We start from the raw sequence: 13,513 nt of genomic DNA, 5'->3' as shown, positions 1-13,513 counted from the left end.
TCAAAAAGAAAAAATCTTCCAATATATATTGGGGCTGGAGCAATAGTACAGTGGGGAGGGCACTTGCCTTGCACTGGCCAGCCAGGGTTCAATTCCTTGCACTTCAAATGGTCCCCTAGCACTACCAGGAGTAAGTCCTAAGTACAAAGCCAGGAATAATCCCTGACCTTCAGTGGGTGTGGCCCCACTCAAGAAAGTCTTCCAGTATATGTGCTCTTCCTGAAAGATTTCATGAAATACTGATATAAGTCAGAGTTCTTGTACAGGGCATTGAATTGTTTTTGCACTGACTCAAGTCTAAACCCCACACCACATCCTCCTCCTATACCCAGCTTATCTCAATAAGTGTATGTGGGAAGGGGGAGGGGAGTGGGATTGTCAGAAGGAAAAAGAACTGGACATAATTGTGTGAAATATCCTATACAATCTGTAAATAATCTACTTCCTTCTTACCCAAGGGACAGACTTACTAACTAGGATCCCAAGAGCCACTTTTGGAAGCTTTCCACATCTGCTAGTGGAATGCTTCCAGTTAGGGCAGAAATTAGACCTAACTTGGGGCTAGAGTACTGTGGGTAGGCATTTGCCTTGCACTGGGCCCACCCAGGTTCAAATCGCCCAGCTCCCCATGGTCCCCTGAGCCAGCCAGGCGTGATCCCTGAACAGAGCCAGGAATAAGCTCTGAGCACCGCCAGGTGTGGCCCCAAAACAAACAAAAAAATTAGACTCAACTTGGGACCTCTGTCCCCTTGGCTTATCTGTTTTATCACTGAGGTTTTTGTTGTTTTTTTATACGTATGAATAAAAGTACCAAAGTCTCTTCGGCTTTCTGTCTTTCAAAGGGAAACCTCTGGTCGGATAAATCAGCCCATTTCGGGGCTATAGCACAGCAGGTAGGGTGTTTGCCTTGCACACGGCCAACCTGGGTTCGATTCCCAGCATCCCATATGGTCCCCTGAGCACCGCCAGGAGTGACTCCTGAGTGCATGAGCCAGGAGGAACCCCTGCGCATCGCCAGGTGTGACCCAAGAAGAAAAAAAAAATTAAATCAGCCCATTTCTCTGCTCCTCAGCCACAGCTAGCGACCGCGGCGAGCTGCAGTTCCTCGGCGGCTGCCTCCGGCTCCACGTCTGCCTCGAAGACGAGCGGAGCGCTCAGCCCTTTTCATTTTAGTTTTTCTTACTTCTACAGGGCAACCCACAGCAGGACGGATTCCAACCCAGACAGGGTCGGGGCGATCGGGAAAAGCCTGACATTTGGGCTCCATCCAGAGGGGGAGTTCTGGAACTGTCATCGGGTTCGAAGTCTCGCTTCTCTTCAGAGGCTCTCCCGGTCTATTGTTGGAACAATGGTGCCATCTGCAGTGGGAATCCCGCCTCTCGATCGGGAGGTCCTAAGCGGAGCCCGCCCCGGGAGCGCGGCTGTCCCCTGCACCTTCGGGCCCCGTCCACGCCCGTGGTGCCCCTCCCCGCCCGCCCAGCGCCCCCCCCCCCCCCCCCCCCCGCACCGGCCGAGCCGGTCGGACCGAGCCCGGAGGAGCCAGGGAAGGGCGCGCCCAGCCTCCCGCGCTAAGCGGAGTCACCGCGTACGTGCCGCCACTCCCTCCACCTGAGCCTCCGCCCGCAACCCCGGGCTCGGCCGCCGCCCCGCCCTCCCCCCCTCCGCGCGCCCCGGTCCCTTTACACGGGTCCCCGCTCTGACTCCCCGCGAACGCGGCCTCCCGGGAGAGAGAGACCACGCTTCCCAGACCCAGCGCAGCCAACGGCTCCGCCTTCCCGCCGGAGCCTGACCCTTCCCAGCGTGCCCGGCGACTCCGGCGTGCGAGGCCCAGCGGAGGGCAAGGCCCCGAGCCTGGCGTAAGGTGCGCGCGGGGCAGGCTGGGAGTTGTAGTTCGCGGCCGCGCGAGGGCGGCTACGGGCCGGCGGCGCGGAGGACTCGTTCTCCCAGCGTCCCTTGCGCCGCAGCCCGCGCGGTCGCACCTTCTCGCTCCCTCGCCCGCCCGCCCGCTGCCTGGCTCGCTCGCGCTCTCCTCGCGGATCCGAGAGGCTCTGGTCGCACAGCCTGCGGCTGGGCAGGGACAGCCGAGCGGCGGCTCCGGGAGGACGAGGCTGCAGCGGCGGCGGCGGGAAGATGTCGGGCGAGGACGAGCAGCAGGAGCAGACGATCGCCGAGGACCTGGTCGTGACCAAGTATAAGATGGGGGGCGACATCGCCAACCGTAAGTGCGGCCTCGGGGGTCCGGGAACCGGCGCCGAGAGGGAGCGGCACGGGGGGTCCGCTGCTGCCGGGCTCCGAGGGGCCTGCTGGAGCCGCGGGGCCAGGCGGAGGGAGCTCCCGAGGCCCCTGCGCCAGTCCACCCTGGGGTGGTGGTTGGGGGGGTGGCGTATGGGGACAGACGACTGTCGCGCCGGGCACCTGGGCGGTCGGGCCCGGACTCTGGAGTGTGTGCAAGCGCTGGCCGCCGGCACCCGGCGGGGAGCGGCGAGCGCGGACCCCCAGGCCGTCGGTCCGGAGGCACGGGGCACCTCTGGCCCCTTCCTTTTCCGCCTCTGATGCTGGCCGGGGAGGGGGAGCAAGCCCCCCCGGCTGTTCCCGAGCCCGGCGCCCCCGAGTCCGGAGGCCGGCGGCACGTGTTGCCCGGTCCCCGTGCGGACGGCGGGGCTCCCTCCTTCCGCCGCTGCCCCTGACACCGCTGCCCCACCACGTGCTCCGCGGGAGACTTTGGTTCCTGTGCTCGGCCCGGCCCCGAGGGCGGCCCCCTTCTGTTCTCGGCCCGGCCCCGGGGACCGTTGGAGGGCGCCCCTGGAGACCCGGCCTGTCTGGAAGTTATTACTCCTCCACTCCTCCAGAGCGCCTTCATTAATCTCCCGGTGGCGTGGTTTTTAGGGACATGACAATCCCGGGAGTGCCTTGAGGGCCTCACCCCCACCCCACCTCGGCAGACTTGTGCACAGCCGAAGACCCGAACGACCTTCTTCCCCCACCCCCACCCCGCTCGGAACCGGGACTGTGTTTGCACGGTCTCAGCAGCTGCCAGTGCTCCGGGCAGATGTCTCCTTTTCTCTTTCTTCTTTCCAGTCCACCTTCCCATTTTCACAAACCCAGTCGTGCTGAGAATGCTTGTCTTGGAAGTTTTGAAATGATTTTGATAGTTGGGAAAGGTTGTATTTAGGGTCTCTTTGGTCCGATGACTTCACACTGAAGTTTTTTTTTTGTTTTTTTTTTTGTATTTTCAAAGGATCACCAAAATTTAGCTGCCAAAAATTGAAGCTGCAGATCAGGCTGGGCCAGTCAACAGAATAGCAACTGCCTTATAGCACAGTAGGATAGCCTTATGCTATAGTGCTTCCAATTCGGATACTTTTTAGTGCTTGATATTAGTGGTTTGGGGGGGGGGGACTTGAAACTGCAAATAGTACAGGGGTTAAGGGCTTGCCTTGGGCTGACCCTGTTTTATCCCAAGTACTGCATATGGTCCCTGGAGCACCAAGAGGGTGTCCCCACAATGGAAGACTTTGTTTCCTCTGCCGTTTAGAACTTAGAAGGCACTTACGACAGCCACTTTTGAAACTTTGGGGCAACGTCTTTGAGATCCTTTTGAATCCATGCTATGAACCTTCTAAGGCTCAGGGACCCTAGATCAAGTCCTCTTGGCTTGCTTCTAAGGAAGAGTTTACATAAGTCAAGGTTACTAACACCTAATTGGGGTGTCTGAGAAGGGAGGGAGGGAGGTAGCATTTAACAATGCATCTGCTTCGCGTCAGCAATTCATGTCTACTTTCGTGTTGTCCCAGACGCCTATTAACTTCTTGTCTGCTTTGCCTGTACGTGGGATACTTTGGCAAGAACCCCTTGAAGTTAATAACTGTCTTGCCATGCAACAGGTCCCCCATTTGGAAGGGCACCCTTGCCTAGGGAGCTGTTGTGTGTGCCTAGTTGTTAGGTGTACGGGAGGGGAGTGTTGACCTTTTGCAGTTTAGGAAAGAAATGTAGGAGCTTAGAGATTATAGCTAGGGACCTTTGAAGAGGCGGACAGGTTCCCTCTATCAGCCTTGGGGCAGTGGCCCTAGGGAATATTAGAAATTCATCTATTAGGTAATATCTGACTGTCAACTCAGACTGACAGCACAGCGGAGCTGATGCAATGCATTTCTGTTCGCAGGGGTACTTCGTTCCTTGGTGGAAGCGTCCAGCTCAGGTGTGTCAGTACTGAGCCTGTGTGAGAAAGGTGATGCCATGATTATGGAGGAGACGGGGAAAATTTTCAAGAAAGAAAAGGAAATGAAAAAAGGTATGGCTGGTGCTGTAGCTCAGGTGGGAGGTAGAGCATTTGCCTTGTGAATGGAAAGCTCTGGGTTTGTTTCCCAGGATCCCATGGCCCTGATTGGGGCTCCCACGCATAAACCACCACAACAAAAAAAAAATACAAAATTATGTAACGGGGCAGAAAGATTTTAATTTTAAAGGTCTGCAGAGACAGTTTAGCAGGGAAAGATCTTGCCTTACATGAAGCTTACCCAGGTTTAATCCAAGCACCACTAGGAATAATTAGCCCTGAGCACAGCGAGGTGTGGCTGAAATAAACCAAAATCAAACCACCACCACCAGCAACAACAATAAAAAAAACGGGAGGATGCTGAAATAGTACAGCCTTAGAGGCAGCTGATCTGAGCTCCATCTCTGGGACCACCTATGGTGCCCCAGAGTAAAATAGTTCCTAAAGACTCCTAATAATTTCCCAGGTGTGGCCCTTCTTCCTATTTATTGAAATTAGGAGCTCCCACCTAGGCTTTGGTTGAGGTAATTTGGAATGAGGAATGACAAGTGGAATACCAACACTTTTCTATTAAATCTGAACGTAAGGACCTGAAGAAAAATTGTCCATTTTCCTCTGAGGGACAACAGAACTCTGGGAAAAAGCAAGGCTAGTGACAGGATACGCCTAATGATCCTCTCTTTACAGGTATTGCCTTTCCCACCAGCATTTCAGTAAATAATTGCGTATGTCACTTCTCCCCTTTGAAGAGTGACCAGGACTATATCCTCAAGGAAGGTGACTTGGTAAAAATGTAAGCTGAAACCTTTCAGAGCACTTGTCTTTTTTCTAAGTGGTTATGCGTTGCCAGTTCCTGATGCTATACTCCGCTTGCCTTTCAGTGATCTGGGGGTCCATGTGGATGGCTTCATTGCTAATGTGGCTCATACTTTTGTGGTTGGCATAGTTCAGGTAAGCGCCCTCTTCGAATTCTAGCAAATCTTTGGTCATCTCTTCAGGGCATGTCACTGTTTAGGTCTTAATCCTGCCTCTACTGTCACAGGAATTTGGGGACAATCTCTAAAGCAAAGATTCCCAAATGTATTATGTTTACTGCCCCTTTCCAGGAAAAAAAAATTAGTAATTTCCCAGAAATCTACTTCCTTGGCACTCAAACAAAAAGTACTCTCCCCAGTTGCGTCCAAGGATAGTAGGTGGGTCCCTGTTCCACTCCTTTGGTTACAGTGTCCCACACGGGGGCTATCTCCCTACTTCTGGATCCCTACTTCTGGATCATCAGAGGCTTCTTCTCCCCCCCCCCCCCCCCCCCCACTTTTTGGGTCACACCCGGCGATGCACAGGGGTTACTCCTGGCTCTGCACTCAGGTATTACTGCTGGCAGTGCTCAGGGGACTATATGAGATGCTGGGGATCGAACCCGGGTCAGCCGCGTGCAGGCCAAATGTTCTACCCACTGTACTATCGCTCTAGTCCTCATCAGAGGTGTTTTTAACTTTCTGCTCCTGACCCCTTTTTGTCGGAGAAATTTTTACATGACCCCAGGTGCATAAGTATATAAAATAGATTAGTTAAACATTTACTGGTGATCATAAATTTATCTTGAAGCGAATTTTTTAAAAAATTACACAATCCCTATGTGGGGGTTGTGGTCCATAGTTTAAGAAGCAAGACAAAAGAAATGAGAGGATTTTCGCTCCCCTTCGTTGGCTAGCCTTGTATAATGGACAGAAGGGTATCAGCTGAATGGGCAGCTAAGCTAAGGAACTTCCCAGGAAGGCATTAACTATGTTACCTTATATACAGGGAACCCAAGTAACAGGGCGGAAAGCAGATGTCATCAAGGCAGCTCACCTCTGTGCTGAGGCTGCCCTGCGCCTGGTCAAACCTGGAAACCAGGTGAGTCATTCATTTGAAACTCCCAAACTTGATAGAGCCAAAGTACATGGGGCTTCCACATGTGCGCTGCACTGACAGCACCTCCCACAGCTCCCTGGTAAGGTCGGATTGCTAAAGAAACGGGCAGGAACTAGAAAAAGCTTCAGGCTCGGCAGCAGTTAACTGAGTGTCGAACAATTTCAATCATGTTACATTCTCCCCCCCTTCCTTTTTCCCCCTGGGCCATCACACTTTTTTATTTTCTGTTACATCACCATGAATTGCAAAAATTAAGCATGATTCAGTTTCAGGTGTACAATGTTGTTTTGGGGTCACTCCTGACAGTGTTCAGGGGACCATATGAGATGTTGGCATTCAAACCCAAGTCAGCTATGTCCAAGGAAAATGCCTTAGCTGCTATACTAACTCTCTAGCGCCACAGGCATACAACGTTTTAACACCAATTCCTTCACCAGTCTTCACACCCCTCACCTATACGGTCCCTTCTTGATGGCGCGTATAGAGATTATTCCAGGTAGAGGGGTTTGGGTCATACTCTGCTACTGCCAGCTTGATGCTCAGGGGTTGTTCCCTGCAGTGATGGGGATGCACGTAAGACACATTATCCCTCCTTGACACCAAGGGATCAAATCCAGGTCAGCCACATGCATGGCAGCAGCCTACCCTCTGTGCTTCTCTAGCCCCATAGTATTCAACTAAAAAAACTTCAAACTAGGGCCAGAGAGAGTACAGCAGGTAGGGCACTTGCCTTGCATATGCCAACCTGAGTTCAGATTCTGACACCTCATACATTTCCCGAAGTATAATCAGGTGTGACTGAAAAACAAACACGGGCCAGAGTGAGACTTCTGTGGGTAAGACACTTGCTTTGCACACAGCCAACCTGGTTCAGTCTTTGGTACCATATAGAGTATTCGATATGCCAGACACAGTAACAACAAAGTCTCCAATGGAGACGTTACTGGGCCCACTCGAGCAAATCGACGATCAACGGGAGGGCCTTTACCTTTACCTTTTATAGTCCCCTGAGCCTGATCAAGAGTGAGGAGAGAGCACTGCCTAGAGTGGCCCAAAACCCAAAAATAAGTAAATAAAAACTTACAAAAACATGACCAGGGATGTAGTAGCTCAAAGGTACATTTACATTTATGAGGCCCTGGGTTTAACCCCATAAGGTGGAGGGAATGAAAACGAAAAAAGAAAGAAAACAAGGCCAGAGCATAGATTATTTGCCTTGTACGGCTGACCCAGGAGTAATTCCTGAGTGCAGGCCAGGAGTAACTCCTCAGTATCATCCATGGGGCGGGAGACACACAACCACATAACAACAACCCCCCCCCCCCCCCCCAAACAGATGGCAAAGGACCTGGAAATTCTTTACCTTGCTAGACAATAATAGAAGCCCATGGATGATAAATTTCCACAGAAACTCAGACCATTTAGAGTGTTAGATTATCAGTTGGAAACATTTCTGAACTGACTTCAGAGACCTGAATATGGGGAGAGGGTCCACTCCCAGTGGTACTGGGGGTTGAACCCAGACTTCCCACAAAGTATGTGTTCTGTTTTTCTTGTTGTTTTAGGGGTTTTTTTGCAGGCGCTGTGTGGCCACACGCAGGTGCTCAGGGGCTAGTCCCTCCTCTGTGCTCAGGACTTACTCCTGGCAGAACATGAGGGACCATGTGCAGTCCTGGAGATTGAAACAGGGTTAGCTACATCAAGGCAAACATCTTAACTCTTGTACTATCTCAGTGGCACCAGTACTCAGCCTGTTAAACTGCCTCTCTGAACCCTAGAGATTGGAATATTGTCTTTTTTTTTTTTATTTTGGTGGGGCACACCTGGCAGTGCTCAGGGATTACTCCTGCTGGGCTCAGGTGACCATATGAGGTGCTGTTGTCTTTTTTTCAGAGCTATCTTCTTCTTTGCACTTTAATGATTTGCCTCATTCTGATGCTGCTTAATTGCATCGGTTTTAGTTTCTTTATAATGATACCTACTCATCATAAAGCTATAATAGTGCCTAACACATAGTAAACACGTGTACTGTCCTTTTTTTTCGCCCGTTTTTGTGGGACAGGGATCAAACCCCGGGTCTCATAATATACAAAGCATGTTTTGCCACTGAGCTACATTTCTTGTTCCAGAATTACTTCTCTTCACGGAAGTAGTGTTATGTCATGGGTTATTTTATAGCTATGAAATGAAATTCTGTCTAGATTCATTTTTGCCATACTTTTCTGTTTAAAAACCAACTCTGTAGGGGCCTGAGAGACAGAAACAAGGGTGAAGGTGTTAACCTTGCATGTAGCCAATCCTGATTTGATTTCCCACCACGTAATGGTCCTGTGTACTCCAGGATATGATTGAAAAGCCAAAAGTATATAAACGACTTCAGGGGTGGGAGAAATAGTGCAGGCACTAGAGCTTTAGCTGAAGCCCCAGCTTGTTCCTCACACCACATGGTCCCAACACTACTAGTACCTCAGTCTCAGGTCTGTTCCTATTGGGGTAATCCGTGTACAGTCATTTTCGTGGGTGAATAATTGGCTGTAGTTACTCACTTTTTATGGCAAAAACCTTGGGTGAGGATCAAATCGTGTTTGAAAGTGGTAAGAAGGTGAAAGTAAGAGTTCGTTTCCCCTTCTTAACAGGTCAAAATGCCAGGTGATAATGGAATAAGCAGTATACTTACTTTTTTCTTTTGGGTCATGTCATGCTCAGCTACTGGCGTGGTGTTTGGATCGGGAACTATACGGTACCTGGGATTGAACCTGCCCTTTGAGCTCTCTCACTGGTCCCAAACCGAATTTACATCAGGTTCTTTCAGTTTAACATGTTTAACGTGAAGTAAATAGGGGCTCGGGGAGATAGCACAGCAGGTAGTGCATTTACCGTGCACACAGCCCACCCACTGGATCCCCGGTACCTCATATGGTCCCTCAATCACTGCCAGGAGTGATCCCTGAGCACAGAGCCAAGAGTAAGTCCTGAGCACAGCTGGGTGTCACCCCAAAAAACATGGATTTCGGAGCAATAGTACAGCAGGTACAGAATATGCCTTACACAAAGTTGAGCTGAGTTTGATCCCCGGCATCCGTTATGGCCCCCCAACTACCGCTAGGATTTATCCCCAAGTGCAGAGCCAGGCATAAGTTTTGAGCACTGCTGGATGAGGCCCCGAAACCAAACAAAAATAACATGGGGTGAATAATCTTTGTGTTTCAGTTCCTTTCTAGGTCGGGAGCTATAGATTTTTTTTCTTTTTGGGTCACACTCAGTGATGTTCAGGGGTTACTACTGGCTCTACACTCAGAAATTAGTCCTGGTGGTGCTCGGGGGACCGTATGGGATGCTGGGAATTGAACCTGGTTTGACTGCATGCAAGCAAATGCCCTGTCCACTGTACTATCGCTCGGGCCCCTCTAGATCAAAATCTAGATATGCCTTATTCACCTTCTAGAAGTGTCAGATTAGACTGTCTTTGTGAAAATGCTTTGTAAAATGTTTTACGAACTGTCGTGATCTGGGCTGAATAACAAACCTGTGACAATCACTGCATTGGAGAATACTAGAACTCTCACCTTTTATTTGATCTTGTGCTCTAGAACACACAAGTTACAGAAGCCTGGAACAAAGTTGCCCACTCATTTAATTGCACGCCAATTGAAGGTGAGACTTCACGTAACTGGTTGCGGGTCTAAGTGTGAGTACGGTTTAGTAGATTGACACTTTCTGCCTTGGTGACCCATTGTGATTCTAAGATAGTTTGAAGCAAAACTCCTCACTGCTCCGGATTGCTGTAAGGCAATGCCACAGGCATCTGCAAATCCCCCGCCTTTTCTCTCTCATCGATTGCCCCATTATATTTTACTGAGGGTGTGTGGGGGGTAGTAGGTGGCTGGTACTATAGGCGGTGTCCCATCTGCAGGTATGCTGTCACACCAATTGAAGCAGCATGTCATTGATGGAGAGAAAACCATTATCCAGAATCCCACAGACCAGCAGAAGTAGGTGCCAGTCACATCCCTTTGTCTTCCACCATTTCACCGCTCAAGAACTTTCTCTTCCTAATTTAATCTTTTCTGCCTTCTACATCAAACCCCAGGATTGCTTGTTCTTTTTCGTTTTTGCCTCAGGTGGGGTGGGTGGGGTCCATACCTGGCTCTGCACTCAGAGGCTACTCCCAGCTTAGGGGACCATGAGATGCTAGGTTTAGAACGGGGGTTGGCTGCCTGCAAGACAAATGTCTTGGGGCTGGAGTGATAGCACAGCGGGTAGAGCGTTTGCCTTGCACACGGCCGACCCGGGTTCGATTCCCAGCATCCCATGTGGTCCTGAGCACCATCAGGAGTAATTCCTGAGTACAGAGCCAGGAGTAAACCCCTGAGCATTGCCAGGTGTGACCCGAAAAAAAAAAAAAAAAGACAAGTGCCTTACCCCCTGCAGTGTCTTTCCAGCCCACTACTCTTCCATTTGATTCCCTTTCTGATCCTTTTAGGAAGGACCACGAAAAAGCTGAATTTGAGGTACATGAAGTATATGCTGTGGATGTCCTTGTCAGCTCAGGAGAAGGGAAGGTGAGAACAACCGCAAGCAGGGGTAGCTGTGGATAATTCCCAGTAATGCCAGACTAAAAGAGCCAACTTACTCCTCTAGGCCAAGGATGCAGGACAGAGGACCACCATTTACAAACGAGATCCTTCTAAGCAGTATGGCTTGAAAATGAAAACTTCACGTGCCTTCTTCAGTGAGGTCGAAAGGCGTTTTGATGCCATGCCGTTTACTTTAAGGTACTGCTGCACCAGAGACCGAGAACAGGTTGTCTGACTCAGCCCCAGAACACCCCTTCTTGCCTCCTGCCTGTACTTGCATTTCGAGCCCAGTGCACCCGTTCACCCTCCCTCTTTTACTCTTGCTGAAAGTAACCGGGAAGAGTACTCGTAAGCATCGTTTACTGGGGCCAGAGCCATGGTACAGCGGGGAGGGCCATTGTACAGCAGGTACGGCATTTGCCTTGCACGGAGGCGGGCTGGATTTGATCCCATATGGTCCCTTGAGCATTGCCAGGAGTAAACCCGAGTGTAGCTGGGTATGACGAGGGGGTGAGTGTGGGGAAGCATGATTTACTTCTACCTGTGGATAAGCAAGAACAAAATAACAAGGCTTGTTTGGGAGTTAGGGCAACATGAATGTCTTCCCTTACTCAGAGCATTTGAAGATGAGAAGAAGGCCCGGATGGGTGTGGTCGAGTGCGCCAAGCACGAACTGCTGCAACCGTTTAATGTTCTCTATGAGAAGGAGGGTGAGTTCTAAAGGGTTTTACTCTAGGGGTCCAGAGAGAGAAAGCAAGAAGCCTTCTTTCTCCATACAGCCTACAGAAAACAGCCTGACAAGGGCACATTATTGCTTTTTCCCCACAGGTGAATTTGTTGCCCAGTTTAAATTTACAGTTCTGCTCATGCCTAATGGCCCTATGCGGATAACCAGTGGCCCTTTTGAGCCGGACCTTTATAAGTCTGAGATGGAGGTCCAGGATGTAGAGCTAAAGGTGAGTGACGGGTGGAAAGTGGGGAACCTCTGGCACCCGGCCTGGGCGTGAGAAGCGGTTTCAGCCATCCTGAAAAGAGCTGGTGGCAAACATCCTTTGTTTTCCCTCCTAATGTGATTTTCTTCTGTCGCTTAGGCTCTCCTCCAGAGTTCTGCAAGTCGGAAAACCCAGAAAAAGAAAAAAAAGAAGGTTTGTGGTGGTCATCCTCCTTGGGGGGCGGTGGTGGTGAATGGGATCTCTCTGTATTCCACGGTTCAGGATCATGCTAGGGAAGAGTGTCCATATTACACCCCCCGCCCCTCTTTACTCAGCCCTGACCCCTAATTTCACCAGACACTACCCCAGCTAGTTGGAAACTGACCAGCCTTCTCCCCTTCCTTTCCTTGGATCTAGGCCTCTAAGACTGCAGAGAATGCCACCAGTGGGGAGACATTAGAGGAAAATGAAGCTGGGGACTGAGGTGGGTCCCATCTCCCCAGCTTGCTGCTCCTGCCTCATCCCTTCCCACCATGCCCCAGGCTCTGTGACGTACAGTTCGTCTTCTCCACCCAGGACCAGCCAGCAGAGCAGGGGTTCCCCTACCCCATCCCGGTCCCCCACCCAGCCCCTTCCAACAACAACCAGCTCCAACTGACTCTGGTCTTGGGAGGCCAGGCTTCCCAACCACCGAAGACTACTTTAACTAGAAAAAGAGAAATTGCTTAATAAAATCAGGAGTCAAAATCCATCGTCTTCAAGCCCCTCTTTCTAGCCTTTTTCTACTACTCTCTGCTTGGTCAAGGTCTGTGGCCCGACAACAGAACAGGCTAAGGTAGCCACCACCGCTAAAAACTCCGCTGAGATTTTTTATACCACTCCAATATCAGCATTTTCCCATCACTTGGGGCTACATCTTTCCCACTCAAGTATTTTTATCTGGCCTCAAAATAGAGAGGAGCTCTTCAGATTGTTTTTATTCATTTGCAGCAGATTCCTACTCTGGTCAGGGCCCTCCCATTTTTAGGAGCCAGAGCCTGCAATTACCTAGGAATTCTCATCAAATGGATCTTCTTCATTTGTAAATCTTTTTAGTCCTTTTTGTTCTGCAGAACCTTTTTCTAAAAAAAAAAAAAACAAAAAAAAAATTCCACAGAGCGGTAAGGAACTAATCCATCTCAACTGTATCGATTTCTTTGGAGTCATTGAGGTCTTCCCTTGCTCCATCTTCCAAGCCTGAGTTGGAAGCTCAACTGTGGTTTTGTTCCCTGTTTGAAATATTTTGACTTCCCTCCCTTGAAAGAAAGACCAGGAACCAGAGGAAAAGACTGACTGAAGGAGACAACTCCTGGCTTTCTGAAGCTGTGGACTTGGATTGGATGAATTGCTAGGAGTTTGGAGAGAAAGGCAACGAATTTCATTACCTCTGGCATGTTATCCCAGGGAACTAGGGCTCCCACTAACTTAAGAGGTTTTTAAACACATTGAAAATGACATGACATTAAAATAAATTTGGATTTGCTCATAATCCTGTGCCTTTTTCTGCTGCTCTTTATGGTGGTAGGGAGGGTATCAGTGGGTATAGTTATCCCTCAGAACCCACCCCCCCCCCCCCCCCGTTAAATTTTTGTTCGATTTCCTGAAGTTGTAAATGTAGGCTGGCTGTTCAAGGACCATAAATCTACATCGTAAAATATAAGATGCTGTTCAGGTGTATACCTCGATTTAGTAAGCCAGTAAAAAAGTCTTTAGTAGTTCTTTGGCAATATGGTTATTTAGTGTTTATTTGGTACCTCGGAGACATTTTTGGTGAC

At 50.1% G+C, this 13,513-nt stretch overlaps 1 protein-coding gene across 1 annotated transcript; it reads left to right on the top strand.

The window, feature by feature from the left end:
* Window positions 1-1,942: 1,942 nt before the first annotated feature.
* PA2G4 (proliferation-associated 2G4) lies at window positions 1,943-13,227 on the top strand. Its single transcript, XM_056120055.1, has 13 exons — window positions 1,943-2,218; window positions 4,163-4,291; window positions 4,964-5,069; window positions 5,158-5,227; window positions 6,080-6,172; window positions 9,781-9,844; window positions 10,104-10,182; window positions 10,674-10,752; window positions 10,832-10,965; window positions 11,383-11,477; window positions 11,596-11,723; window positions 11,859-11,912; window positions 12,117-13,227. Exons 1-13 carry the CDS (start codon window positions 2,131-2,133, stop codon window positions 12,180-12,182), a joined length of 1,185 nt encoding a protein of 394 aa, XP_055976030.1. The 5' UTR covers window positions 1,943-2,130; the 3' UTR covers window positions 12,183-13,227.
* The last annotated feature ends 286 nt before the right edge of the window (window positions 13,228-13,513 follow it).

This window comes from Sorex fumeus, unplaced genomic scaffold (genome assembly GCF_029834395.1).
Source record: "Sorex fumeus unplaced genomic scaffold, SorFum_2.1 ptg000042l, whole genome shotgun sequence".
Classification (NCBI taxonomy): domain Eukaryota; kingdom Metazoa; phylum Chordata; class Mammalia; order Eulipotyphla; family Soricidae; genus Sorex; species Sorex fumeus.
This window is presented reverse-complemented; position numbering and strand designations above follow the sequence as displayed.